Raw genomic sequence first — 26,633 nt, 5'->3', positions numbered from 1 at the left:
CCAAAGCCTATTAGAACTGTTACTTACCTGCTAGTAATTCGCATTCCACTTTTAAAGTATATGGTTTTTCGTGCCCCTCGGGCATTTGTGTATAACGTGCTAACTTAAGTATTTTCGTAAGAGTTTTGTTGTGTGCCTAGCACCCTGTCCTCATAAAGAGTACAGGGTTGTTGTGATTCTAATAAATACACTGTTTATTTTCATAACACTTGTGTGGTGTCCTTTCACTGGGTGTTCAAGGGGTAATGTGATGGTAAAACAGCTGGCTTAACACGCCCTCTAGAGTCTTAGCCTTAGACTGCTCGTATCCATGCTACTAGGATAGCTGGTCTATAAGGTTGACTTACAACCAATCATCAATAAGGGTTGTTTGGACTGATATATAGTGATCACTAGAATAGTGAGCACTGCACATCAGGCCAACTTCTCACAATTCTGGATTGAGGTCAGAGAAGGCTTGCAAAATTACTATTGCCTCCATAGGGCAATCCATTACGAGCTCTCAAATTAATCATGGTAGCTCCCACATAGGCACGCCAACCATGGTTCACCCCACTGGTTCCACACTGTTCCACACCAAAAGTTACGACTGGCACCATCCCTGCTAACGCAGAACCATGGAGACATCAGACATCCAGACCCAAATCAACTGAATCTGGCGATCTAGCTCCTGAAGTCTCAAGTTTGGTGATCTTAACCTACCACCAGACTGTATGAGCATCATTAAAGAAGCCAGGAGACCTACTACCAGAGCTTGTTATGCTGCTAAATGGAAGAGATTTGCCATTTATTGCAACAATAACCAAATTGATCCCCTGGATGCTTCCACCCAAAATATAATGTGCTACCTTTTACATTTAGAAAGGTGTAACTTGGCATATTCATCCATACGCCTGCACCTTGCTGCAATTGCAGCATATTTACAAAACAGACAACATCTGTCTCTTTTTAGAGTACCTGCAATTAAAGCTTTTATGGAAGGATTGAAAAGAATCATTCCGCCCAGGTTACCACCACCTCCAGTGTGGAACCTAAACGTAGTACTTACAAGGCTCATGGGACCCCCTTTTGAACCTTTACACAAATGTGAACTGCAATTCCTCACTTGGAAAACAGCTTTCCTTATTGCGATTACCTCTCTTAGAAGAGTAAGTGAGATACAAGTTTTCACAATACAAGAACCATTTTTACAACTACATCGTAACAAAGTGGTTCTAAGAACTAATCCTAAATTCCTTCCAAAAGTCATTACTCCTTTTTATTTAAACCAATCTGTAGAGTTACCTGTGTTTTCCCAAAACCCTGACTCTGTAGCAGAAAGAGCTCTACACACACTAGAAGATAAAAGAGCTCTTCTCTACTATATAGATAGAACTAAATATTTTTGAAAAACAAAACAATTGTTTGTATCTTTCTCTCCACCTCATAAAAGCAACTCCATCTCTAAGGGTGGAATTGCAAGGTGGATTGTAAAATGTATACAAGTATGCTATCAGAAAGCAAAACGTACATTAACAATTCCTCATAGAGCGCACTCCACATGCAAGCTAGGAGCCTCTATGGCTTTCTTAGGGAACATCCCCCTAGAAGAAATATGCAAGGCAGCAACATGGTCTACAACACACACCTTCACTAAACACTACTGTGTTGATGTGCAAGCCAAGCAGCAAGCTGCAGTAGGCCAAGCTGTCCCTAAAACTCTGTCAGACAACTGCAACAGATACAGGTGACCACCGCTAGGTGAGACACTGCTACACAATCGATGCAAAAGTGTAGTATCTGCAGCTCGTATGCTTTGAACGGAAAATGCTACTTACCAGTATGCATCTGTTCTTGGCATGTAGAGCTGCAGATCACTACACGCCCTCCCGCCTCCCTGGGACTTGTATCTGTTCCAGTTTCTCTCTCCGCCGTCCACTTCTCTCTCCCCTTCCTGTCTTCTCACCTGTCACCCCCCCCCCCCTTCCCTCGGTGCACAGTTTCTGCAGTAATGTAATGTGTACGCTGGTACATCATTGTGATTTTTTCCTTACAGCATCAAGCACGGTACATTGAGTCTGCAGGTCATTACAATACCCTTTGTACTTAGTATAACTCAATGACGTTGCCTTGTGAATGGTAGTACGTCAGACTAGTCTTTATTTATTTTGCTCCACATCAAACTGCACAATGTTCTTTAGAATATCCCAATGCAATGTGTTGAGGAAAATTCCAATTGTCTTTGTATGAAGTATACCACAATCTGGGTGCATTGTTCTCTCTAGTACATCGCAGTACCCTTATTTTATACCCCAATTTGAATGAATTGTGTTAACTGGTACATCACAATGTACCAGTAAACACATGCGCCCCCCCCTCCCCGAGTGTGTGTGGGGAAGGGGGGGTGTTATTTTACCTTATGTAAAAAAGGATCCCTGGTTTTGCTGTGGGGCTTGCAGATATTCAGTGTTCTAATGTTGTTGAACCTCCGCACAGAAATCTGTGACGGAGAGCCAGTACTACAGACTGAATACTTTCTCTACTGCCGCATTAGTGTCCATTATAGCATCTAATGTGACCCACCCTCTTTACCATTGAGGTGCCTGAGCTTTATTCTGTACCTACTAGTGCGAGAAACTCTAAAGTTGTCTTCTGGTGGCAGAATCAGACTGACGACGTAAACATTTCTGACAAACCATGAAGTTAATAAATTAGGACACCAAATGAGTTATTATTATTGCTGCCCTGTCATTTGTACTAGAAATGTCCAGGCTGTAAGGAGTGAAAATCACATGAGAAAATAATTTGGTGAATGTAACAAATCATATTCTCTTATGTAGCATAGCAATTAAATTGCTTAAGCTTGCCTAATTAATTTGTAACCATGCATTGATATTGAACCATATAACTGCAGTTGAATGTAAAGTTTCATAATTCATAATGTTGTAATCACATTTAGCTTATATGATGTATCTATCTTTCAAAGATGAAGAATACTTCCCTCCCAGCAAGAGATCAAAAACGACTGCTGTCAGCACCACAACCACTCCCCAAAAACCCGTAATCACTACTGTGACTGTTACTGAAACACCTTGTGAAACATCAAGACGAAAAGCCAAAGAATTCAATTTTGGTAAGTCAAAAAATATGTGCTTCACCTCATTTTCAATCTTCAGGCACCTCATTATGTTTAAATATTTCTAGGTGCTGGAGATAATTATTTGTTTGTAATGTTTAAAAATAAAACATGTTGTTCTTGTTTATATGTAATGCTGTTGCATAAACCTCAATGCGATCGCATTCTAGGCATGATCTTAAGTCGCTGTATATCCCTCTGCCGTGTAAATCATCTTTTCTTCCGTTTGTAGAAGTGCTAAGATGGTGAGATCGGCAGGAAAAAACACCCAACAAACCTCTCCATGATTAGGACATGTTTAGTGTGACACACAACTTTATTATTTTTTTTGTTTTTATTAGTCAGTCTTTTCTTTTAACTACTATTGAAAGGCCAAAAGCTCCCAAAGATAATCGGCCAAGTATAACTTGAGTGTCATCCTTTTGATTTATCTGGAGTTTCCCAGCACCCTACATTTCGTCTTTTGAAACAAAGACACATTCAGCCATCAGCCAGTGTCTTGCATAAATTGCAGTACACTTGTCACAGCCAGCGCTAGATAGTATGCTGGGTATTTTTTGTCGTATAGACAGCTGCCTTTATAGTTCTTGCTGGCACCAGTGTAATACTGAATAGGTACCTTTACTTGTTATAAAGTGGTGTACTACATTTGGTGAGGTCAGATCTTTGTGTCCTGCGCTGCTTTCCCAGTCAATCAGCTAAAGGGCGTACTTTTGTTTAAATTTGCTCAACTACAAAACCTAATGCGTAGAAGCAGGCTTAACTGCCAGCATGGTGCAATTTCTAGAAACTGTTCCTTTTTATAATTTCCGGAGACCGCCAATGGTGTCAAATTCTTCCTTACCCACCTAAAGTCCAGCTCACCTAAAGTACCCTTAACTCAACCTGCCTGCCATTAGAGGATTCTTTGGGGAGTGCGGGATGACCAATGATGAAACATGACTTCCCAGGGTCCTGAGTGTTGACATTAAGTGACGTAGTCAGGTCTTCAGCAATAGGGTATCTACCGACATTGACCACACAGAGGCTTTCTCATATGTGATATGTTTGCTTTATGTGCCCATGACTTATTCATGGGAAAAAAAACGTAGACTGCCCACTCCCTTCTCTCATTCCTTCGACCCCGCCTCCACTTGCCTCACCTCCTTAGAGTGCTGGGGTTTATTTGTGCTAGAGTCCTTTTTGGAAGTCAGTCCCTTTAATATGCTGCATTTACTGATTTGTACTGAAAAGCGGTGGGAAGGTGATGATTCAAAGTGCGAACAAGGTCTTAGTGCCTGTTTTCATAGGCTTCTGATTTAACATAAGCCTGGATGCAGTTGGGCGTTTTAAGACAGTCAACAAAGGAATGTCCTTTGGAAATTACTTAAACACCCTTATCAACTCAGTCACTCAAAGCCACTTGCATACAATATTGAGGGTAATTGCTACTGACCAAAGAAACAGTGTGTTAACACATCAGACTTGCAACCAGATGGCACCTCTAAGGTGCCATCTGGTTGCAAGTATCAATAATTTCATCCCTGGATTTAGTATTGAGTTATTAATGTGACATGTTTGATATCGAACACCATAGGTTTCAGTGATGCCATCGTAATGACCAGTGCCCAGTACGTATACATAAGATGGCTTCCCTGTTCACTTGTACTATCTAGCAATTGACCTAGATAGCACAGGGGCACCCTGACTTAGGGCTGTAAGGTCTGGTGTAGGGGCGACTTATATATATATTTATATATATATATATATATATATATATATATATTGCATGTAGTGTCTGGGGACATGGCGCACAGGGTATGTGGCATGACGTTTTTTCCCTTTTTTCTGCATATTTCACATTGTCTACAGTGTGCATGAGTTCGGTGGTGGGTTCCTTAGGGTGGCACAATATGTGCTGCAGCCCTTAGAGACCGTCTATAGTACCAGTGCGCCAGGTACCAGGGGAGCCATTTTCTTGGGACTTACTGGGGTGCTATAGATCTTGCTACTTGTGGAGCAAGCGCACAGTTTTTGGGAAAGAACTCTGGCACTTGGGACCTGGTTAGCAGAAACCGAGTTCACATCAGTCAGATTTGCTTCAAAAACCAGGAGAAAATGGGGGTTACCATGTCAAAACAGGGCACTCCCCTACACTCGACCTTGACAGCGATTTAGCGAAAACTTTTTTACATGGGTTGTGGCCCCAACAATTGTAAATCTAGATTCTTTAGTATTAAGGGAAAGAGAATAGAGCGGTTTGTCTATTTATCCTATTTGGGCGTAATATTCAAATCTTTACGCTTGCTTCCGTGTCTATCAACTAGGCATGAAATGTCAGTTGATAGTCTTTCTAATCTTGCCCAGCTCAAAGATACCAAGCCTGTTACACCTTTGATTGAAATTTATAAACTGAGGGGTTTACCATTATTAACCTACAGGGCAGGGTTGTGGGGCTGGTAACCCACAAACCATATTCAGGGATAAGGGAAGAGTTTCTGCAATCGCTTATCTGAAAGAAACCTGTAGTGTTCGATTCCTTACCTTAGAATATCCCCAGGCGTCAGTCTGGATCCGGAATTTTTTGCGTAGCAGTACCCCTGCGCATCGTTAGGCGTCGTCTGCGGCTCCGTGTCTGTCGTCGTTGGCGCTGGGATGACGTCGCCAGAGTACTTAGCCGCCGCGCGCCGACGTCAGTTCTTTTTTTTCCCCCACTTTTTGACTAAGCTTTTTTGATCCTTTTTGGATCCGTTTCTAGTCGCACGATTCCATCGGTGCCGGTAGGGATGCCCGGGTTCAAGCCCTGTGCCGAACGCAACCGACTGATGTCGGTTACCGACCCCCATCGCCCGTGCCTACATTGCCTGGGGCCCGACCACGGTGACAAGTCGTGCCCTGACTGTCGGGCCTTGACGCCAAAGGCTAGGCGGGAGCGGTCCCATTAGCGCCGTAAGCGCCTCTAGCTCTGGCAGTCGGCCCGCGCCGTTCGAGGTCCCGGTCCGGAAGGCGGTCGAGGGACCGGTCGCCGGGCCGGAGTCATCACAGCTCGGCGAGTCGACACCACTCGTCGGGCTCCAAGTCCTCAGGTAAGAGGCACAAGAAGTCGAAGAGGCGTCAACGCTTTTCTGACTCCCCCCGACACTCGCGTGATGTGGCCGGGGGTTCGGGTGACACCGCCCGCGCGGCTCAGCCGCCTGCTCCATACCCGCCGGTCCCTGGGCAGAACGCGACGCCGGAGGAGATTGATGCATTCCTCATGGCCATGAGGTCGCTCTCTCCTCCGTCGGGTTCCGCGGCGCCTTCGGTTTCCGCGGCCCCGGCTGGGAGCCCAAGCGGGCCGGGTTCTTCGGCTCCGGTGCCGTCGGGTGCTTCGGGGCCATCGGCGACTTCGGGCCCGGCGCCACAACTGGATCTAGTTCCGGATCTGGGTCGCCGCTGGTCGACCTTACGACCCCCCGGGCGTCGACCCCTAGGGTGTCTCTCCCGGCGCCGGCCCCGCATGGCGCCGTCCCTGGTCCACCCCTCGGTCCGGATCCGGCATTGGAGCGGCGTCGCTCGACGCCGCATTCGGCGCTGGCCGAAGAGGAATTCTTCAAGGATCTGGGTCCATCCTTTACCCCTGAATACCAGGTGATGGACGATGAGGGAGGCTGGGAGGGGTCTGAGGACCCTCTGGCACGTGAGTGCCAATCATTTCAGGACTGGACACAGGAACTAGGGGAAGCCAGGGGCCTGGATACCACCCCAGACACTGGTTTTGTCGCCCCTCGTACTGTGGCTACGGAGGAGGGGGCTACTTATAGTGTGGTGCTGACAGGGCGGCCAAGGCTTTGGCTCTTGAGCTCCCCGTCGCAGCGGTGAGGTCTAACATCCTCCCAAAGGTCCTTAAACCGCAGGTAAGCTCCCCAGAGCTTCTACTGCCGTTTAATGAGGCTCTCACGGATGTCCTGTTGGGCACTTGGTCCAGGCCCGCTACAGGTGCCCCTGTAGATAGGAATGTCGCTAGGCGCCACCACCCTGCTCCGGGCGACCCTAGTTTCTTGTCCACCCACCCCACCCCTGAGAGCCTGGTTATCCAGACCTCTACTTCCCTATCCGCATTCCCGACTGCACCTCCAGAGCGGGAATCCATGAGGTATGAGCAATTCGGCAAGAAGATGTTCTCCTCCCTTAGTTTAGGGTTGCGGTCGATCAACACCGCGTGCCTTCTCTTTCCAAGTCCCCTGTTGTAAATATATTCTTGAAAGGCATCACACACATGTTCCCTCCTGTTCCTTTCGTGATGCCTCAGTGGGACTTGAACCTTTTCTCACGTATCTGATGTGCGCTCCCTTTGAGCCACTTCATAATTGTCCTCTTCGTCTTCGGATGCTCAAAACTGCTTTCCTGGTTGCTATCCTCTCTGCAGAAGAGTGAGTGAGAACCAGGCTCTTTACTCTAAACCTCCTTTCCTTTCTGTCTATCCGAACAAGGTTGTTCTGAGGACTCGTCCCTCTTTCCTGCCCAGGGTGGTAACTGCCTTTCATATCGGGCAGGACATCACCTTGCCCACTTTCTTTTCACCTCCGCATCCCTCGAAAGAGGAAAAGAGGCTCCACCGTCTGGACCCAAAACGTGCGCTCTCCTTTTACCTAGACCGCACACGACATTTGCGGGTGGATGACCAACTCTTTGTGTCGAGACCACCTGGACTCCTCAGGATCTGGGCGATGCTCAAAGGGGTCCACCTCCTGACATCCCCAACTCTGACTGGAAAATACCCAGAGTATTGAGGCGTTCATGCGAGGGATAGGGAAAGGGAAGGTGCTGCGTGGGAATAGGGATACCTGTAACAAAATAAACATAACATTAATACAGATTAGCTATCCTGACTACTCTCATTAGTATCTCGCTAGTTGTATGCTCATACCTCATGTAACCTTCCACTGACTGAAGGGAATTTCCAGGGTTGCAAGATGCCTCTCTCGCGCCTTGGAACAAATGAACTGGTACCTAGAAGTCAAGCACCTCAACTCTCGGTTTCTTTAAAGCTTAATTAAACCATATGCCAGTACTCAGTCATACATACCCTATATCATAAACTCAATGCACAGAAGAAATAATAGCCCTTTTTCCCTGGATAAAAAATAGTTTGTGGTTTTGCAAGAATCCTCTTGTAGTCTCTTCCTGTTAACAGCCACAGAGGAAACCTTATCTCCAGAATATCCAGCAAGTAAGTGGAGCACCAAAAGAACCCATGTCACAAAATCAAAACAAGAATTATGTACCTCACTTTCACAGCCAGTTCCGGACTTTGGCCCCAGTATTCAGAGATGAGTGGTGGTGCTTCCCTATAGATCCGCAGGCATGGAAAACTTGCTAGGGACACCTTCACTCTTGCGCTTCTTTTCCAAGGAATATTCAACAAAGACACCGCGGGGCCATCCTCTAACAGCCGCTAGAGAATGAGCCTAGGAAACCCAAATAACAGCGCCCGTCAGCGCTCTCCTGTAATCCACTGTTAAAATCGGGGATGGAGGGGCTGGTGAACTCCTGACTCGTCCGTGGGTGGGAGAACCAGCAATCAGCACCGAAATGCTCAGCTGAGCACTTCCACAGGAGAGGACACCATTCTTGTGCTTGCCAATTTGCAGTCAGTGTCCCGGGCGTGGACACAGTATCCAAAAGCACTAAACAAACATCGGCTTCAAAGATCCAAGTGTAGCGAGCAGCCGCTTTGCTACTGTACGAACAGGAAACTCTTCAATCACGTACGACACTTCTTGCGTCTCAAGTCTCTAAAATGGAGAAACAGCTTCCCCGAAGGACTGCCTTCTGGGAAATGGAGTCTTTGGCGATCCTAGGTAGGCGCAGGCTCACTCAATTCCTGACACTTTGTTGGCTACGTGGGCGCTGAGAAGGGACGAGCAGTGCTCAAGCGGACCTTCTCTCGGTGGGTCGTTTTGTGCATCAAGGTCTGTTATTCCTTTGCTAAAAAGGATCCTCCTGTGGGGCTGTGCGCCCTTTCCACTCTGGCCACAGCGGCTACTACTGCCTTGCGACAGGGAGTCCCTTTGCAGGACATTTGTCAGACAGCTATGTGGGCCTCGTTGCACACGTTTGCCAAGCACTACTGCCTGGACAGCCAAGTCTGGAGAGATTGCTTCTTTGGCTGTTCCAATCTCCAGGACTTCCTGGAGTGATCTTGGTACGCAGACCCACCACCGAGGTTGGTATTGATGGGGTATCTATTCTAAGGTAAGGAATCTAACACTAACGTGTTTCTTTCAGATGCACAAGTTACTTACCTTCGATAACGATATATCTGTACGAAACATTAATTAGTGTTAGATTCCTTACCGCCCCACCCATCCTCTCGTACTGCGAACAGATATCTAGGGTTAAGGTATCTCCCTTTGAGGGCCCTAATTTCATGGCACCAGTGACGGTTTCTTGCATGGCTCTGCATTCCTGGCGCGGAAAGCTATGTACAGAACTGACAGCGCGAGGGCGGCTACTAAGAACTCCGTCATCCTGGCGATCACGACGACTGATGCGGAGCCGCAGATGACGCCTACCGACGCGCAGGGGTACTGCTGACGAAAACATTCCGGATCCAGTCTGACGCCTGGGGATATTCTTAGGTAAGGAATCTAACACTAATTAATGTGTTCGAGGCATGTGGGCTGCTGAATTCATATCTATACCATAGATCGCCGCCTAGTGTTGGGTCCGGATGATTGCACATTGTTGTCCTGGAAGAGTCTTCGAAGTATCACGAGACAGGTGGCTCCTCCCCTGGACTACAGTGCGCATGGGCATCGACTCCATCCCCAGATTGTTTTTTTCCGCCATTGGGTTCGGATGCATATTTTACAGATATATCATTACCAAAGGTAAGTAACTTGTGCGTTGGGGCTGCTGGGCAGTAACCCAAAGAATTTCCTGCATGGAGAACTGGGGTATGTAGAAGATCCTATTACTCTGGTGACAATGTTACTTTGGTTGTCTGTTTGGTCAAATCCCCATACCGCTCTTGACTTCGGGATCCTATTTGACTGCTTAGCATCGGACTTTGAAAACATAATACCCTGACTTAACCATGGAACACCTGAGGAAAGTCCCTTAGAATAAACAACTTTTTATGGAGTACATGACCTCCATTAGAGAGGTTGAGGAACTACTAATACCCAGTATTAGGGACTATTTGACCAGAGTTTTAAACCCTTGGTAAACTGCATTTCTAATTAGATTCAGTTTCGGGACCATTTGCTGTCTCTTTAATTCCCCTGGGGCAATATATTACAACTACCATATTAGCTTGTCCATGTGACGATTTCTCCCCTCTAACTTTGTTGCATTTTGCGTTCTTTTGTCTATGTTAACATTTTTTTACGCATAGTTGTTTTACCGTCTGTTCTTGAAGTATGTAAATTGACAAAATGCAAACCTGCACTTTATTTCATACAGACATTATGCAACCATTTATTATGTGTGGATATATTCGGCTGAACAGATATCCTTGGTGTTTTAATATGTATGGTTTTATTTCTATTATATTTATTCTATTGATGTCCTTGCTTTATCGATTTATAAAGTGTGATGTTCTTTTATGATTATTAATAATTGAACGTAATGTATCTAATTGCAAAAAGTTTATTAGGTTGATTTTGTTAACTTTCTTACATTTCCATCCATGGTCTTGGATCCTTTTCATACATCTGTGATCATTCTGTTTATTTTCATATTGAGTAAGCCTAGGCTTTATTAGAGCTTACTCTGAACAGAGTGGAAACCTTTTTCTTTTTCTTATAGAGAAATGGAATGCCAGGATAACAGATTTGAGAAAGCAAGTGGAAGAATTGTTTGAAAGAAAATATGGTACGTTTTCAATTTTCTTTTTAGCTGCTTAACAAAAGAAAAAGTGCACTCCATTGGGGCTTTTTCCACTAACAAGATTTTTCATGAAATCATTATGTTCCTTTCCCTCTGCATCCACTACTAAAATAAAGTTGGGAATTAGGAACATTGAAACCTGAAACTGACAAAGCCTTTTACTGTTGAGCACAAACTCGACGTAGGTTTATCCATCTAAAATAGACTAATAATATTCAAGTTCATAGTTGCTCACATTTCTCCGCTCATGTGAATAGCGATTAGATCATTGACGAATGCTTGTGGGTTGATGCCTTCAATGCCTTTTCTTTACTCCTTGTTCCTGACTCCGAACTTTCAATCCATGAATTTTCAGGATAATGTGGGCTACCTATGGTGTCTGGTGCGTGAGATTTTGGTTGCCCTAATGGCATTCGGTTTGGTTTAATGCTGCCTAAGTGTACACCACCATATTGTATTATGAAATGTATGTTTATTAGGATGCAGGAACTGACACAGGTTAACTAGTTTTAGGTCCAGTTTCCCTTTCCTCAGAATCATTGGATGATTATGGTAATTGGTTACAAAACAATGCTTATGTGGTCCATGCATTTAGGTTAGTCTTGTACGAGGCCACACCCATACATTTTCTTGTTTGAATTCTGCTCTTTGTGAGCTTGCATGTAACAGTCCTTTTGCTTAGCTCTTTAATGCTATGGTACATTTTTAGACTTTCACAATTCTTTCAGCACTTAACCTGTAGCCAAGGACCTTTTGTATTCTATTTCAGCAGATGAGTTTAGCTGGCTTCAAACCCTGTTCCCCCCACCCCTACTAGCTGGTGAGGCAGTGAGCTACACACCAATAATTGCTTCTCTGCCTTCTTTTCGGTAACCTCCATTCACCTCCTCATCGGACAATAACCCAGAATCAGGCAATATCTTCTCAACACACAGGACAAATAACCAATTTGAGTGTAGCAAGGTCCCAGGTGTATACTAAAGTTGGCCTTGAATTTTGAAAGTTGTTGTTCTTGTGAGATGTCCTTTGTTTCATGGGGTGTAGAGTGACTCCTTCCTTAGCAGGCATTGCCATTAGGCATCAGCCCCAGTTAGACTATTTGTCTGCCTTCAGGGTTGAAAGCATACTGTAAGGATACTCTTGTTTGACATACACCAAGTAAATACACAAACCCAGTGAGTGCACTTTCTGATCACTTCCCCCAATCTGAGTAGCCACTCTTATGCGGCATGGCCCAGACTCTTGCACCTCCTGACCCCAGGTTGCCTCTTTCAACCATTGTAAGTATAGGGGGTTTAGGTTGCAAGCCGTCTCCCGTTGGCCAAAATGCTTCTGCGGGCACCCTCCGCATGTGCCAGGCCTTAGAAGGTACCTCTACCTGACAAAGCTTCACTGCGGGCATATGTTTGCCATGCATTTCACGAACTGGCATACGTGAAAGGCAGTGTGTAGGAGTGCAAATCAGCCATCAGAACACATGTACTGAGTTTCCTCTCTTCACAGAGCTGTAACTCCATCCAACTGTGCTAATGTTCCTTCTCTGGGTCCTCCGGAGCCCAGTGCTGATGCCCCCATTAACCACAAGTTCTCCACAATACTGATCTGCTTCTCTTCTCTGCGATCCCTGCAAGCCAATCTATAAGTCCTTCATACCCCTAACCCTAGGCTGACATGCCCCTCACTGAGCCTGAGCAAACTGACTCTTGGAGCTCTACTTCACATGTGTATGTCTGGCTATGCATTCTCATGACACTAACAAAAACGTACAGCTAGCAGTTACACCTTGAGGAGCTCTTACCACCTCATTGGTGCTGAGTCTATCGACCTCAGAAGGATGAAAGGCATGCCTTACAACGAAAGCCCAAACCTCTCCTTAATCCCGCTCACTATTCCAAGCGCAGAGCTCTTCCCAACCTGCCCTCTGCAGGTCTGGTGCTGCCACAAGACACACAAATTCTTCCCAAGACCACACACATGCGTCCTCTCCCTACCCACTCTATGATGCCCTTAAGTATGGCGGACTCCGAGGAGTGGAGGGAAGGCAGTGCATGAGCGAGATTCTGCTGGCAGTGGGAGAAAGAAGTGACTGGTTGAGGCGAGGGGGCAGAGCCGAGGTTACCCTCAGGAGGTAGGCTGGTACTAGAGCCGCGGCAGTGGATTACACATGATTAAGGTGCTCTCAGCTGGGCCTGCCTTATCTGACCTACTCAACTATTGCCCTATGGCCTTAAATACTGCACAGCTGTCTTTATTTTCTCTTCAGTTATATCAGTTAAAGTAGGACTAGGGAAGTAATCTGGAGTTCTCAACTGACATGGACTAGACTCCTGTTCTTCTGGTAGACTGCTTTGGGAACCCTGATCCAGTTTCCAGGCAAAATACAAAGTTGGAGGCATATGAGCCGCAGAATACATACTTGGGCATAGATCGCCATCTGGTGTTGGGCTTGGATGTTTGCACTTTGTTGTTGTCTTGGAAGAAGTCATTGTAGTCACAAGATAGGTGTCTCCTACTTTGGACGATAGTGCGCATGGGCATCGACTCCATCCTTGGATTGTTTTTTTCCTCCATCGGGTTCGGATGTCACATGCTGCGCTCCGGTTCGGTACCGTGTTTCCAACTTTTTTTGACCCGCAACCCATGTTGTTTCGTACGCGTGCCCTTTGACGCGCTAACCTTAAAATCCTCGATTCCGGTTGACGCGGGCCACTGGGCCTATCGGCGCCATTCGGCCCTAAGGGTCATGGAAAGGACTCCATTTAAAAAATGCCCCCAGTGTGGAGCTAAATTTCCACACAGTGACCACCACAAGGTCTGCAACCTTTGCCTCTCACCAGAACACGAGGAAAGCGATTGCCATACCTGTTCCTCTTTTCACTCTAAAAAGACTATCAGTGATTATCCAGTATTAGGGGTGTCTTTCATAGATTCACATGCCTGAATCATTCCCCGTCGTCGAGACGGGAGCCTCCGGTACATAGAAAAGTAATGTCCTATAGACATACATAGAGAAAAATAGGCCTAAGGGCCTCACCTTAGTAGCCTATCCTTGTCCTTATGTAAAAAGGACTGTAGGAAGGTAGATCCCTGACTATGGTTGCCCCCAACTTTTTGCCTGGTGTTTTGCTGGTTTTCTGACTTAGTTGACCTGGGACCCTGCTATTCAGGGCCCCAGGCCTACTGCTCTCTCTGTAAAATGGATTCCATGTACCTTAGGTACATATCTAAATTGGATACTGAGTCACCTTATCAGTCCCTGTACAGTGTACCTTAGGTACCCAGGGCATAGGTGTACCCAGGGCCTACCAGGGGCTGCAGCATGTATTATGCCACCCCTGGCTGGCCATCCAAATCTGACACAACTGGCTGCACGATAGCTGGGGCAAGGTGGTGTACTCACCCTTTGCTTTAGATATAGTATACCTATATCTAACCCTAAAATGGACACACAGATCTCCTATCAGTCACTCCTATGGCAGGCCTTAACAATCCTGAAGGCAGAGTGCTTGGAATCGTGTGAGATGGTGCTCTGGCATGAGCTGAGCCTGTCTGCGGCTTTCGGGATCTATCCCTTAGCCGTTTCCATGATATCGCATACCATATACTCTTAAGTGCATTATAATCCTCGCGGTTAAATGCCAACTCTGGTATCGCTTTATCAAAACATGTCGAGTAAGGTGTCATACGACTTGGAATACTAACCCCTCGCCAATTCTGGCGACGGGGTTAGCATTCCACCCTTCTAGAGGGACACGACATGCATGTAACCCCTAACCCCGGTTAAAGTCAGACAGAGCCTTAGCATCCACAAAATGGATGCTGCCACCGAGACACAAGTCTGACCTCCTGCTGCTGGGAGTCCTCCCAGAGCAGGAGATAAGGACAAAGGGTTTCCTGCCAGGGGCGGTGCCAGCACCGTCCCAGACAGGATTTTGTGTATTGTAGGTAGGCAGGGCTTCAGAGGAAGGTGACTGCACGTGGCACCCCGGTGCTCACTGTGCATAGGCTGGCTTGAACCAGTTCCAGGGACACTCCAGACCCTGTGCTGGGGAAAAGCCCGCCAAGGAAGTGGGTGTAACCACCCCCCTCCTGGTCCCACCCATAGGGCCGGACTTAGTCGCGTGCCAGCCCCCTTTTCCCAGATAAAGGTAGGGACTGGCCCCCTTCAAAATCAGATCATCTTTGAATCCTGAAACTACTTTCCACGAAAGGAACTCAAGACTTCTTCCTAAGATTTCTCCCTTGTGACTAAGGAGTAGTCACCCTGCATCCGCAGGCACCATCTTAAGAACACTGCGGTCTGCTGCTAGTCTCTCCTCCGCATCAAGACTGCCCAGCTCGACGAGAACCGGCTTCCCTGGCACCTCTGACCTCTACCTACATCATCAGTCACGCTGAGATTCGTGGGTGTGACGAGACCTCGAGGGACCGGCCATCTTCCAGACTGCACGACTTCTGCACAGCAAGCCCACCGAGTAATTTCCTGGTGAGTGCTTTGGGGTCCGAGAAGCCCCCACCCTGAGCAGCTCCAGCACCGAAGAGCAGCCCCCCCCAGCATCTCCACGATCGGCGTGGGGCCCTTCTGCTTTCAGCTGCTCACCGCGTTGTTTGGCTACTAGCCCGCTGGCTTGTGGCCTTCCGAACGACGCCCGACGACAACACTGCTGCTGGTCTGGTTGCTCCAGACTGGCCCTTGCTTCCCTCCATCGGAGAAGTACCCTGGACCCTCCTGGTCCGGCTGAGACGCCATTTTAGGTCCACCGCGTGGGCCTTGCATTTGCCAAGACTTGTTGCCCAATCCTGGGTCCAGCGACGTCGCCAGCAAGAACCTTCGTGGGACAGCTCGCACCTCCATCCTGGTCGCCGACAACGCCTCCTGGTCCGAGAGACTGCAGAGCCCAGCAGCGCCCACTCACCTGACTGTGGTGACTTCGCCGGTGCCATCCTGGTGCCCACTTAATCACTGGCTAGTGATTCAAGAACTTGGTCCCCTCTGCTTTCAGGTTTCCTTCTTCCTTGATCCAGGCTTGGATCCATCGAACTTTCCTTCACTGGTCGCCTGCCAGCAACTTCCTTCTTCCAGGCTCCTGGTCCGGCAACGAGATCCCCGACGTCTTTTCAGACCTATGCAGCTGCAGCCCCTGGGCTAGGTAACTTCGGCACTTCGGTGTCCCAGCATAGCCTCACTATCTAAGGGTCCGGATCCACTGTCGTTTTCTCCCTACCAGGTCGGGTTCGCCCGTGAACACTAACTTTGCCTTTACTAGCCTCCATAGACTTTGTCCCGCATCTCGCGTGAGTGCACACTCTGCACCCGAGTCCCCTAGGTCTCCTAGAAGTAATCTAACGATTCCCTAGTCAAGTCCTAGCGATTCCAAAGCCTATTAGTACTGTTACTTACCTGCTAGTAATTCGCATTCCACTTTTAGAATATATGGTTTTTCGTGCCCCTCGGGCATTTGTGTATAACGTGCTAACTTAAGTATTTTCATAAGAGTTTTGTTGTGTGCTTAGCACCCTGTCCTCATAAAGAGTACAGGGTTGTTGTGATTCTAATAAATACATTGTTTATTTTCATAACACTTGTGTGGTGTCCTTTCACTGGGTGTTCAAGGGGTAATGTGATGGTAAAACAGCTGGCTTAACACGCCCTCTAGAGTCTTAGCCTTAGACTGCTCGTATCCATGCTACTAGGATAGCTGGTCTATAAGGTTGACTTACAACCAATCATCAATAAGGGTTGTTTGGACTGATACATAGTGATCACTAGAATAGTGAGCACTGCATATCAGGCCAACTTCTCACAAGGACCAAACTCTTAGAGCCAGCCAATCAGCTATCACCTCCCTCTAGAACCTTCCTGACAGGAGCCTCAGTCTCTCAGGTTTTCTACCGCACGTTGTGCTAGGGAGTCTCCAACCTGAGTTCTCCTCAGGATCTCTTCAAAACCAACTTCTTCACTTTTAAAAGTGAGTTCTTTCTCCAAACATCTTGGACAGGATTACTTCAAACCTCTTATCATTGGAGTAAGTGATTTATTTCTTCAAAATTTCTGGCATGTCTGAATCCCAGAAGAAAGCCCTTTTCAGGGCCTGCTCTTCATGTGGGAAGAAAAGGCTACATGTGCAAGACAAGCATGTCCTATGCTTATATTGCCTTTATCCTGACCACATACCTAAAGACTGTAAGATATGTAGGTCTTTCCCTAACAAGACCTTGAGGGACAGAGAAGGTCGCCTGCTCATCTGGCTGGACAGGCTTAAAAACAAGGAAGATGGGGTTTCCTCAGAGGGAAGCTTTTCAATGACCTCAGAAGTCTCCCTGAAGAGGCCATGGGTGGGGTCCCCTGGCCCCTCAGACACTCCTCCTATGAAGGTACAAAAGAAATCTTCAGAGGCAAGATCGACAAAATCTTCAGTGTCTGAAAAGGACTCTCAGGCTTTTAAGAAGCCTACGCAGTCGTCCAGTAAGCTTGCGACATCCTCGACGCAAAAAATAATTGTGACACCAGTTTCCGTCTCCACAGTGACGACGACTGTGTCGACGACGATAGCGTCGTCGGTTTTCTCATCGACAACGACCACTCCATCGTCGTCAGCTGGTAAACCTATTCCATCAACGATTCAGTTGAAGCAGTCGTCGACGTCCAAGACATCGTCGACGACGAAGATTGCCCCGTCGACGACGACATCGTCGATGAAGAATCCACCGTCGACGGGAGAGTTGACGACAAAGGCGTCGACGACGAAGGCGCCGACGACGAAGGCGCCGACGACGAAGGACTCGTCGACGAGGAAAGTATCGTCTACGGAAGCACCGTCGTCGCAGGTTAGGCCGTCGACGAGGGTACCGTCGAAGGGGGGGATCGTCGTCGGAATTAGTCATTCCTGAGCCGTGGAAGAAATCCAGGCTGATAGAAACGTCGTCTTGGATCCTACCACCGTCGACGACACCAGGGACGACGGCAGGGGCTCCTGCAAAAGGTCCTGTGTCTGTTAAACTGACCAGAAAACAGATTACACCAGAAACAACGTCACCAATTAAGGTACAAAGTCATTGACCCACGGAGATTCTCCAGAGTGAAGAATCTGAAGAAGAACTCCTGGAGCACGCTACTTCCATTTCAGACCTTAACGTGAAATGTCAGCACAGACGAAGAACAGGATGAGGTGATCTACCAGGAACACTCTTTCCGAGCTCAGGTCCGTACAGAGGTCACGCCGATGGTATGCCTTCCTGTTTCCATTGTGAATGACCTTAACCCCTTCGACGCTCATGACGGAACGGTTCAGTCATGAGCTACGGTTGACCTGTGCTCATGACGGAACCGTTCCGTCATGACCACGCCCGTTTTTATTAGGGCCCAGCACCGGAGGGGGAATCGCGGTCGCGTCGAAGAGGTTAAATACCTTATCCAGGACTACAAACAGCGTTTCCCGGAAACACCGGCAAATGAGACGGGGGGCCCGACGCCTGCGACAAATACACCAGCGGCAGCCCCAAGACAGTCACGGCCAGTTCCTCAGGTCCGCCATGAGAAAGCGCCACCTCAGGTGATAGAATCATCAGATGAGGAGGCTGAGGAAATGGAAGAGGGGGAAGTCCAGGAGGATCAGTCAGATCACGAAGTGGACGAAGAGTATGTGGCATCTTCCCCAGCTTCACCCCAACCGCGCCAGGCAGATTCACCGCCAGTGGACATTGGCGGTTTCCATAAAATAGTGGAAAGAGCAGCGAAGCGATTTCATATGGAGATGGAATCAACTGAGACCGAGTGCTTCTTATATGACTTTAAGGAGCAAACAAAGAAGGTAACAAAGTCTATCCCAATCATAGACTTTCTCTGGGACCAGGGAAAGAAACTGATGATGACGCCGGCCTCTGTACCTGCGGTGGTTCCACGCCTGGATAAAAAATATAAGGCTCCAACCACAGCGGCAGCTTGCCTTAATGGGCACCCGAAACCAGATTCGGTTGTAACCCAGGCGGCCCAAAAGAATTCTCGCAATCCTTCCTCTCCTCTGTCAGCCCCACCGGACAAGGAAGGTAGGAAGCTGGACACAATCTGTAAAAGGTTTACTACGACATCGGCCATGACCATCAAGGTGGCCAACTCCATAGCCCTGTTGGGGCGTTATAACCGCCAGCTTTGGGAAGATATAGTCCCATATATAGCGGAACTGCCAGATACGGTTCAGGAGGAGGTCAAGGCACTGCTTACGGAGGGTCAAACCTCGGCAGCTGAGATCATTGATTGTGCCATAGATGCAGCCATGACGGGCTTTCGACAACTAGCTGGGGCAGCAGTCCTGCGCCGTCAGGGATGGCTTAAGGCAACATCATTCAGACAAGAGGTGCAGACGAAAGTGCTGGACATGCCCTTCGACGGCAAACACCTTTTCGGGGAAAAAATTGACGAAGCGCTCAAAACAATCAAAAAAGACACTGATACTGCTAGAGCACTTGGTACTTTGCAGGCAAGGAACCAGTCCTTTCGAGGTAAGAAATACAGGGGCCAGTCCTCCTACAGGGGATCCTATCAAAATAGGTCCTCGTATTCCTATCAAAATAAATCCCAGTACCAACAGAAGCAGCAACAAGGTCGTCAGACTTCTTATGGGAGGTCAACCTTCAAGGGCAAAACCCAGAGGAGGGGCACTGGCGGACGCCAGTGACCAATTACTCCAGCCAGTCCAGCAACTATATCCCTCATTAAAGATTGGAGGAAAATTGTCCCATTTCCTAAACAATTGGCATCTCATCACCACAGATCGGTGGGTACTCCAGTTAATAAGATTCGGCCATTCCCTGGAATTTACCACCATCCCACCTGCAACACCTCCACGCAGGCTTCCGCACAAACATCTACGACTGCTTCTCCAGGAAATATCTGCGATGCTGAAGAAAGGAGCAATCGAGAGAGTTCCATCGTCTCAAAGAGGAAGGGGATTCTATTCCCGCTTCTTTCTTATACGCAAGAAGGAGAAAAAGTGGAGGCCCATACTAGACCACAGGGCTCTCAACTCTTTCCTGAAGAGTCAGTCGTTCAGGATGGTGACGATCCTAGAAATTCTAGGCATACTGGAAAAAGGAGATTTTATGACATCTTTGGATCTCCAGGATGCCTACTACCACATCCCGATGCTCAAGGGGCACAGAAAATTCCTAAGGTTCGAGGTGGCGGGACACCACTACCAATTCAAGGTCCTACCGTTTGGCCTCAAATCCGCTCTGCGGATTTTCACCAAGTGCCTTTCACCGGTTGCAGCTTTTCTGCGCCAAATGGGTCACCAGGTCTTCCCCTACCTCGACGACTGGCTGGTAAAAGCACCTTCAGCTGCAGGCGCGACCGAATCCTCCAACGCCTGCACCAATCTCTTTCAGCAGCTAGGATTGACTCTCAACCACGAGAAATCCTGCATGACCCCAACAAGGACCATCACCTTCCTTGGGGCGATCTTGAACACAGAACGCGCAATAGCATTTCCTTCAGAGGAAAGGAAAAACAAGATAATATCCCTGGCCACGGCTGTGGCATCAAGGAAGTCACTAAGAGTTCGAACTTACAAATCACTCCTAGGAATGATGTCTTCTTGTATACTTCTCATCCCGCACTGCAGACTCAGGATGCGCCCATTGCAAGAAGCCCTCACAAACCAATGGACACAGAGTACAAGTTCTTTCGAAGACATAGTGAAGATAACACCACAAATGTCCAAGAGCCTGGAATTGTGGAAAACTCACAAGAATCTGTCTATAGGACTGCCATTCCTCCTTCCAGCAGCACCTCTGGTTATCACCACGGATGCATCCCTGGAAGGCTGGGGAGCTGTTCTCCAGGACCTCCAAATAAGCGGCAAATGGTCAAATCAGGAGGGGCAACTCCATATAAATCTTCTAGAACTGAGGGCTGTGTATCTGGCACTGCAAGCCTTTCTACCACGTATCCAGAACTCCCAGGTGCTCGTCAGGACGGACAACACCACGACGATGCACTATCTCAACAAGCGGGGAGGAACGCGTTCGCTCACTCTTTCACGCGAATCGCAAAAGGTCTGGAACTGGCTTGTACTCCATGGGATCACGCTCAAGGCGGACTATGTCCCGGGCAAGGACAACACCATTGCGGACGCCCTCAACAGACAGAAATCACTCTCCCACGAATGGGAACTCGACGAGAATACGCTGGATCACATATTCTCAGAATGGGGAGTTCCAGGAATCGACCTGTTTGCCACCAAGGAGAACGCCAAATGCCCAAACTACGCAAGCTGGCGTCCCCAACCAGGGTCACCCGGGAATGCGCTTTCCATCGGTTGGTTCAGCGTATTTGCGTACGCTTTTCCGCCATTTCCGATGATTCCCAGGGTTCTCAGGAAGATGAAGGCGGAGCCTTGTACCCTGATCCTAATTGCCCCGTTCTGGCCGAGGCAGCACTGGTTCTCGGATCTTCATCGCCTCTCCATCAGGACACCGATTCGTCTGAAGCAGCACCCGAACCTGCTGACAATGTCCAATGGGCAGGTGCAACACCTGAACCTGCAATCGCTCAAGTTATCGGCATGGCTCCTGAGCACAGAGAGTTCTGTCATCTAAACATCCCGCCGGAATGCAGGGAGGTGCTGGCAAAAGTGAGAGCGGACAGTACCAACAGGACTTACTCGCTAAAATGGAAACAATTCTGCATATGGTGTTCAGAGAAAGGCCTGAGACCACTCCATATCACACCCGAACAGATATTGCCATATCTACTGCACTTGGCACAGTCAGGATTGGCGCACACATCTATAAAAGTGCATTTGGCAGCCATTTCACGATTCACCAGGACTTACAAGGGACCTTCTCTTTGGTCCAACAGACTTATCAAGCAGTTCCTGAAGGGACTGTATAGATCCTTCCCAAGACCTAGAAGGATTCCACCGACATGGCACCTCAATTTAGTCCTCTCCCAACTCATGAAGCATCCTTTTGAGCCCCTTCATCGAGCATCCATCAAGTACATCTCATGGAAGACGGCTCTGCTGCTCGCTCTAACATCTGCCAGGAGAGTCAGCGAGCTACAGGCTCTATCCATTCAGGAACCCTTCATGCAGTTCAAGCAGGATAGGGTGGTGCTGAGGACAAATCCCAAGTTCATACCGAAAGTACCTTCAGACTATCACCTTAATGAACCGGTGGTTCTACGTTCCTTCTTTGCAAACCCTACCACCGCTGCAGAAAGAACGCTACACTCCTTGGACCTCAAAAGGTGTATAAAATTTTACATAGACAAGACAAAGAGTTTCCGTAGGTCATCACAACTATTTGTGGCTTACAGTAGGCCAAGGATGGGTATGCCTCTAACGAAACGGAGCATCTCCAGGTGGATATCCTCAGCGATAACATTCTGCCATGACAGGGCCGGACGGCCTTTGGGTGCTCATGTTCAAGCGCATTCTACCAGAGCAATGTCCACGTCAGCAGTGCTGTTCGCTGGAGTGCCGATTTTGGACGTATGTAGAGCGGCGACGTGGAAGTCACCGCACACATTCTCCAGACACTACTGCCTGGATGCTGAGCTAATGCAGGATGCAGCAGTGGGCCAGGCGGTGCTTCGACATCTATTCCAGTGAGGTGAGCCTTCCAACATCCCGCCATCCTGGTATGCACATTTCTTACTGTTTTGATATATTGATGTATGCTAATGTTTCAAGGTTACAGGATAATGGATGTATTATCTAAACTGTATATATAGCATGATTACATCGAAAATGTGCATCATATATTGCTGACTACTCTGATTCAGGCATATGAATCTATGAAAGACACCCCTAATACTGGATAAGAAACGCGTTACTTACCTGTAACAGCAGTTATCCAGTATTGTTGTCTTTCATAGATTCACATGCAACCCTCCCGCCTCCCCTGGAAGGACTCACGTTCTCTCTAACTATATTACGCCTACCTAGCTTGGTGCGTACGAAAATCTGAGAGACTGAGGCTCCTGTCAGGAAGGTTCTAGAGGGAGGTGATAGCTGATTGGCTGGCTCTAAGAGTTTGGTCCTTTTTACATAAGGACAAGGATAGGCTACTAAGGTGAGGCCCTTAGGTCTATTTTTCTCTATGTATGTCTATAGGACATTACTTTTCTATGTACCGGAGGCTCCCGTCTCGACGACGGGGAATGATTCAGGCATGTGAATCTATGAAAGACACCAATACTGGATAACTGCTGTTACAGGTAAGTAACGCGTTTCTTACTGGGCTAGACACGTTATGGCTCAACTGGCTGGACCACATTTTCGATGAAGGTCCAGATGTTCTAGAGGCAGAGGATTCGGAAGAGCTCGATCATCTTTGAAGCTGACTCCGATGACCACATTACTCCAGGTCAATGAGTGAGTACAAACGTCCATGCCCCTGCCCCATCCGAAAAACAAAAGGCTCCGGTCAAAACTTCGCCCGAAGGCCTTGGTTGAGACCGAACGAATTTCAGAAGACCCACCTCCGGGCCCGGCTCTGAATACAAAAGAAAAGCCTTCCGGCAGCTCTGGACCGAGCAAGCCGCATCTTGGTGCCCATAAAACACCGACGGTACTGAAATCAGGGACACATCCTATTCCCGTGACACCCAAAAAGGCCTTGGTGTTGAAATCTTCGGCACCGAAAGACCATTAGGCCTCGGAACCAAACAAACACCAAAAACCTTCGGATCCGAAGAAGATTTAGGACTCTACACTGACATCGAAGACAAAGGCGCACAAGACCTCTCCTACGGCTCCAGAGCCCAAATCAAAACTGCAATCTGAACCGAAAAAATTAGCACCGAAAGCAGACAACCAGGAAGAACTGTTTTGGCCATATCCTATTGATCCAAAACTAGACTGTAGGAGAGTAGGGTCTGCAATCCTATGATCACCCAGATTTTTGCTTTTTGCTGCACTGGTTTACGACTTTCCCTGGCTGTGGGCCTGCTAATCAGACCCACAGCCTAGCTGTTCTCTCTATCCAAATTGTACTCAGGTACTGAATTGGCACTGGGCCCTCTCCAAGTCCCTGTACCCAGGGCTGAGGTGCACCCAGAAGTCTCCCAGGGGCTGAAGCATGTATTGTGCCACCCCTGGACTGACTATCTAAACTGACACAACTGGCTGCACGACAGCTGGGGCAAGGTGGTGTACTCACCCTTTGCTTTAGATATAGTATACCTATATCTAACCCCAAAATGGACACACAGATCTCCTATCAGTCACTCCTATGGCAGGCCTTAACAATCCTGAAGGCAGAGTGCTTGGAATCGTGTGAGATGGTGCTCTGGCATGAGCTGAGCCTGTCTGCGGCTTTCGGGATATATCCCTTAGCCGTTTCCATGATATCGCATACCATATACTCTTAAGTGCATTATAATCCTCGCGGTTATATGCCAACTCTGGTATCGCTTTATCAAAACATGTCGAGTAAGGTGTCATACGAATTGGAATACTAACCCCTCGCCAATTCTGGCGACGGGGTTAGCATTCCACCCTTCTAGAGGGACACGACATGTATGTAACCTATAACCCCGGTTAAAGTCAAACAGAGCCTCAGCTCCACAAAATGGATGCTGCCACCGAGACACAAGTCTGCCCTCCTGCTGCTGGGAGTCCTCCCAGAGCAGGAGATAAGGACAAAGGGTTTCCTGCCAGGGGCGGTGCCAGCACCGTCCCAGACAGGATTTTGTGTATCCTAGGTAGGCAGGGCTTCAGAGGAAGGTGACTGCAAGTGGCACCCCGGTGCACACTGTGCATAGGCCGGCTGAAACCAGTTCCAGGGGCACTCCAGCCCCTGGCCTGGGGAAAGCCCGCCAAAGGAGAGGGGTGTAACCACCCCCCTCCTGGTCCCACCCATAGGGCAGGACTTAGTCGCGTGCCAGCCCCCTTTTCCCAGATAAAGGTAGGAGCAGGCCCCCTTCCAAATTAGATCATCCTTGGAATCAAGACACGACTTTCTGCGAAAGGACTTCAAGATTTCTTCTTCAAGATTCTCCCTTGTGGCTAAGGAGTAGTCTCCCTGCATCCGCAGGCACCATCTTAAGAACACTGCGGTCTGCTGTAAGTACTTCCTCCGGAATCCGACTGCCCAGCTCGACAAGACCCGGCTTCCCTGGCACCTCCGACCTCTACTCACCTCTACAACCAAGCTGAGAACCGTGAGTGCGACGAGACCTCAAGGGACCGACTATTGCCAAGACTGCACGACTTCACAGCAAGCCCGCCAAGTAATCTCCTGGCGAGTGCTTTGGGGTCCGAGAAGCCCCGACCCTGAGCAGCTCCAGCACCGAAGAGCAGCCCCCCAGCATCTCCACGATCGGCGTGGGGCCCTTCTGCTTTTTGCTGCTCACCGCGTTGTTTGGCTACTAGCCCGCTGGCTTGTGGCCTTCTGAACGACGCCCGACGACATCACTGCTGCTGGTCTGGTTGCTCCAGACTGGCTCTTGCTCCCTTCCAGAAGAGGAGCACCCCGGACCCTCCAGGTCCACTCAAGACGCCATTTTGAGTCCACCGCGTGGGCTTGAATTAGCCAAGGCTTTGTTGCCCAATCCTGGGTTCTTCGACGCCGACAGCTTCATCCATCGTGGGACAGCTCGCCCCTCCATCCTGGTCGCCGACAACGCCTCCTGGTCCGTGAGATCTGCAGAGCACAGCGTCGCCCACTCACCTAGTCGAGGTGACTACCATCCGGTGCCCTCCTGGTGCCCCCTGACTACTGGCTAGTAGTCACGAACTTGGTCCCCTCTGCTTTCAGGTGTCATCCCTCTTCAAGATGCAGGCTTGGATCACTTCGAACTCTCTTCACTGGTCGCCTGCCAGCATCTTTCTTCCAGGCTCCTGGTTCGTCAACGAGGATTCCCGACATCTTTTGAGACATATGCAGCTGCAGCCCCTGGGCTAGGTAACTTCGGCATTTCGGTGCCCCAGCATAGCCTCACTATCCAAGGGTCAGGATCCACTTTCGTTTTCTCCCTACCAGGTCGGGTTCGCCCGTGAACACTAAATGTAACTTTATTAGCTATCATAGACTTTGTCCCGCATCCCGCGTGAGAGTGCACACTCTGCACCCGAGTCCCCTGGGCCTCCTAGAAGTAATCTAACGATTCCCTAGTCAAGTCCTAGCGATTCCAAAGCCTATTAGTACTGTACTTACCTGCTAGTAATTTCGCATTCCACTTTCAGAGTATATGGTTTTCCGTGCCCCTCGGGCATTTGTATATACTGTGCTAACTTAAGTATTTTCGTAAGAGTTTTGTTGTGTGCTTAGCTTCCTGACTCATAAAGAGTTCAGGGTAGTCTTGTTATAAATAAATACACTGTTTATTTTCATAACAACTTGTGTGGTGTCCTTTCACTGGGTGTTTAAGGGGTAATGTGATGGTAAAACAGCTGGCTTAACACGCCCTCTAGAGTCTTAGCCTTAGACTGCTCGTATCCATGCTACTAGGATAGCTGGTCTATAAGGTTGACTTACAACCAATCATCAATAAGGGTTGTTTGGACTGATACATAGTGATCACTAGAATAGTGAGCACTGCATATCAGGCCAACTTCTCACATAGACATTACAAGTTGACCCTAAAACAAGCCATATTGTCAATGAACCAGCAAAGAAGGGGAAATCTGATACCCCACAGTCTCCTGAGGTACCTGTG

At 48.3% G+C, this 26,633-nt stretch overlaps 1 protein-coding gene across 8 annotated transcripts in view; it reads left to right on the top strand.

The window, feature by feature from the left end:
• GTF2I (general transcription factor IIi) overlaps window positions 1-26,633 on the top strand; it is a 1,750,178-nt gene that overhangs the window by 590,209 nt on the left and 1,133,336 nt on the right. For all 8 annotated transcript variants that reach the window (XM_078679426.1, XM_078679427.1, XM_078679425.1 and 5 more), the window contains exons 12-13: window positions 2,966-3,112; window positions 10,889-10,954. In XM_078679426.1, the coding sequence (XP_078535552.1) occupies window positions 2,966-3,112; window positions 10,889-10,954 (213 nt within the window). The remainder of the gene's footprint in view (window positions 1-2,965; window positions 3,113-10,888; window positions 10,955-26,633) is intronic.

This window comes from Lissotriton helveticus, chromosome 3_1 (assembly GCF_964261635.1).
Source record: "Lissotriton helveticus chromosome 3_1, aLisHel1.1, whole genome shotgun sequence".
NCBI classification, from domain to species: domain Eukaryota; kingdom Metazoa; phylum Chordata; class Amphibia; order Caudata; family Salamandridae; genus Lissotriton; species Lissotriton helveticus.
Note: the sequence above shows the minus strand (reverse complement) of the source record. Positions and strands in the feature narration are given on the sequence as shown.